The sequence below is a fragment of the Habropoda laboriosa genome, unplaced genomic scaffold, assembly GCF_001263275.1.
Source record: "Habropoda laboriosa isolate 0110345459 unplaced genomic scaffold, ASM126327v1 scaffold128, whole genome shotgun sequence".
Lineage (NCBI taxonomy): Eukaryota > Metazoa > Arthropoda > Insecta > Hymenoptera > Apidae > Habropoda > Habropoda laboriosa.
In genome coordinates this window covers 623361-624352 of record NW_017100281.1, presented here as the reverse complement: position 1 = coordinate 624352, position 992 = coordinate 623361, and the positions used below count along the sequence as shown (strand labels likewise).

The following is a 992-nucleotide window of genomic DNA, read 5'->3' as shown; positions in this document are numbered from 1 at the left end:
AATAAAGCGTAAAACTTTCATTAGAATTGAATATGAAATATCATGTTCATTAGCAAATTCTTTTAGATAACTATTCATCCATGTTTTATTAAAATTTTGAATATCAATTTCAATCAATTTAGCACGTAATATTTTAAGTGTATCTGTAATGAAAAATGATTTTAATTAGATAAAAACTTAATTTTTAAAATGTTCATTATATGAAACATCTACTAAATATAAATTATACCTAAACATTTTGAATAATCTGTTTCTAATGGTGCAGTTGGTATAATCCATAAAAAGGATAAACTTGGTGATACTAAATCACTTAATTTAGATATTCTATCCTGTGCCCATTTTAATATATAAATAATATGACTCTCGTCTAATTGTAAACTTCCATCAATTTGTCTAAAACAATATTTAATATATCCGACAAGTTTTAAAGACAATCAAGAGCATTATTAGACTAAAAAATACGTACTTATTTGGAAATGCCTCCATAACTAGTTTCTTAATTCTTTCAACTAAAAATGTGTTATTTTTTTCATTTGCTAATAACTTTGATATTTCTAACTTATTAAATTCCTTCAATTTAGTAGGTGTCAGTTTACTAGAACCCACTTTTATTTTAGATACATCAAACTAAAACAAATAAAATAAATGATGAAAAAGCACAGGTGATATAATTTATGTAGACTATTATAATATTATATTATGGAAAATTACAAAAAAATAAGTACTTGTTTAATTAATTCTTCATAACTACCAATATAATGAGCACCTCCTTTGTTATCAAAACCACCACCAGCATGAATAACATAGTTTAAAACTGCTAATGGAAAAATTCCTTCTTTTCTAAAAGTCTCAATGTGTATATCATTTTGTCTTTTTGATAATTTAGATCCATCAGAATGTAGTATTAAAGGTAAATGTCCATATACAGGTGGAGTCCAATTAAAAGCTCTGCAATAATTATATCTATTTATAATAATCTATAATTTTGTATA

General features: G+C 23.8%; 1 protein-coding gene across 1 annotated transcript in view; it reads right to left on the bottom strand.

Moving 5' to 3' along the window:
• Positions 1 to 992, bottom strand: part of LOC108573600 (probable glutamate--tRNA ligase, mitochondrial) — a 13208-nt gene that overhangs the window by 8998 nt on the left and 3218 nt on the right. Inside the window, exons 5-8 of the mRNA XM_017936063.1 lie at positions 726 to 948; positions 467 to 627; positions 230 to 393; positions 9 to 143 (exon numbers count right to left, since the gene is read on the bottom strand). Coding sequence (XP_017791552.1) covers positions 9 to 143; positions 230 to 393; positions 467 to 627; positions 726 to 948 — 683 coding nt within the window. The remainder of the gene's footprint in view (positions 1 to 8; positions 144 to 229; positions 394 to 466; positions 628 to 725; positions 949 to 992) is intronic.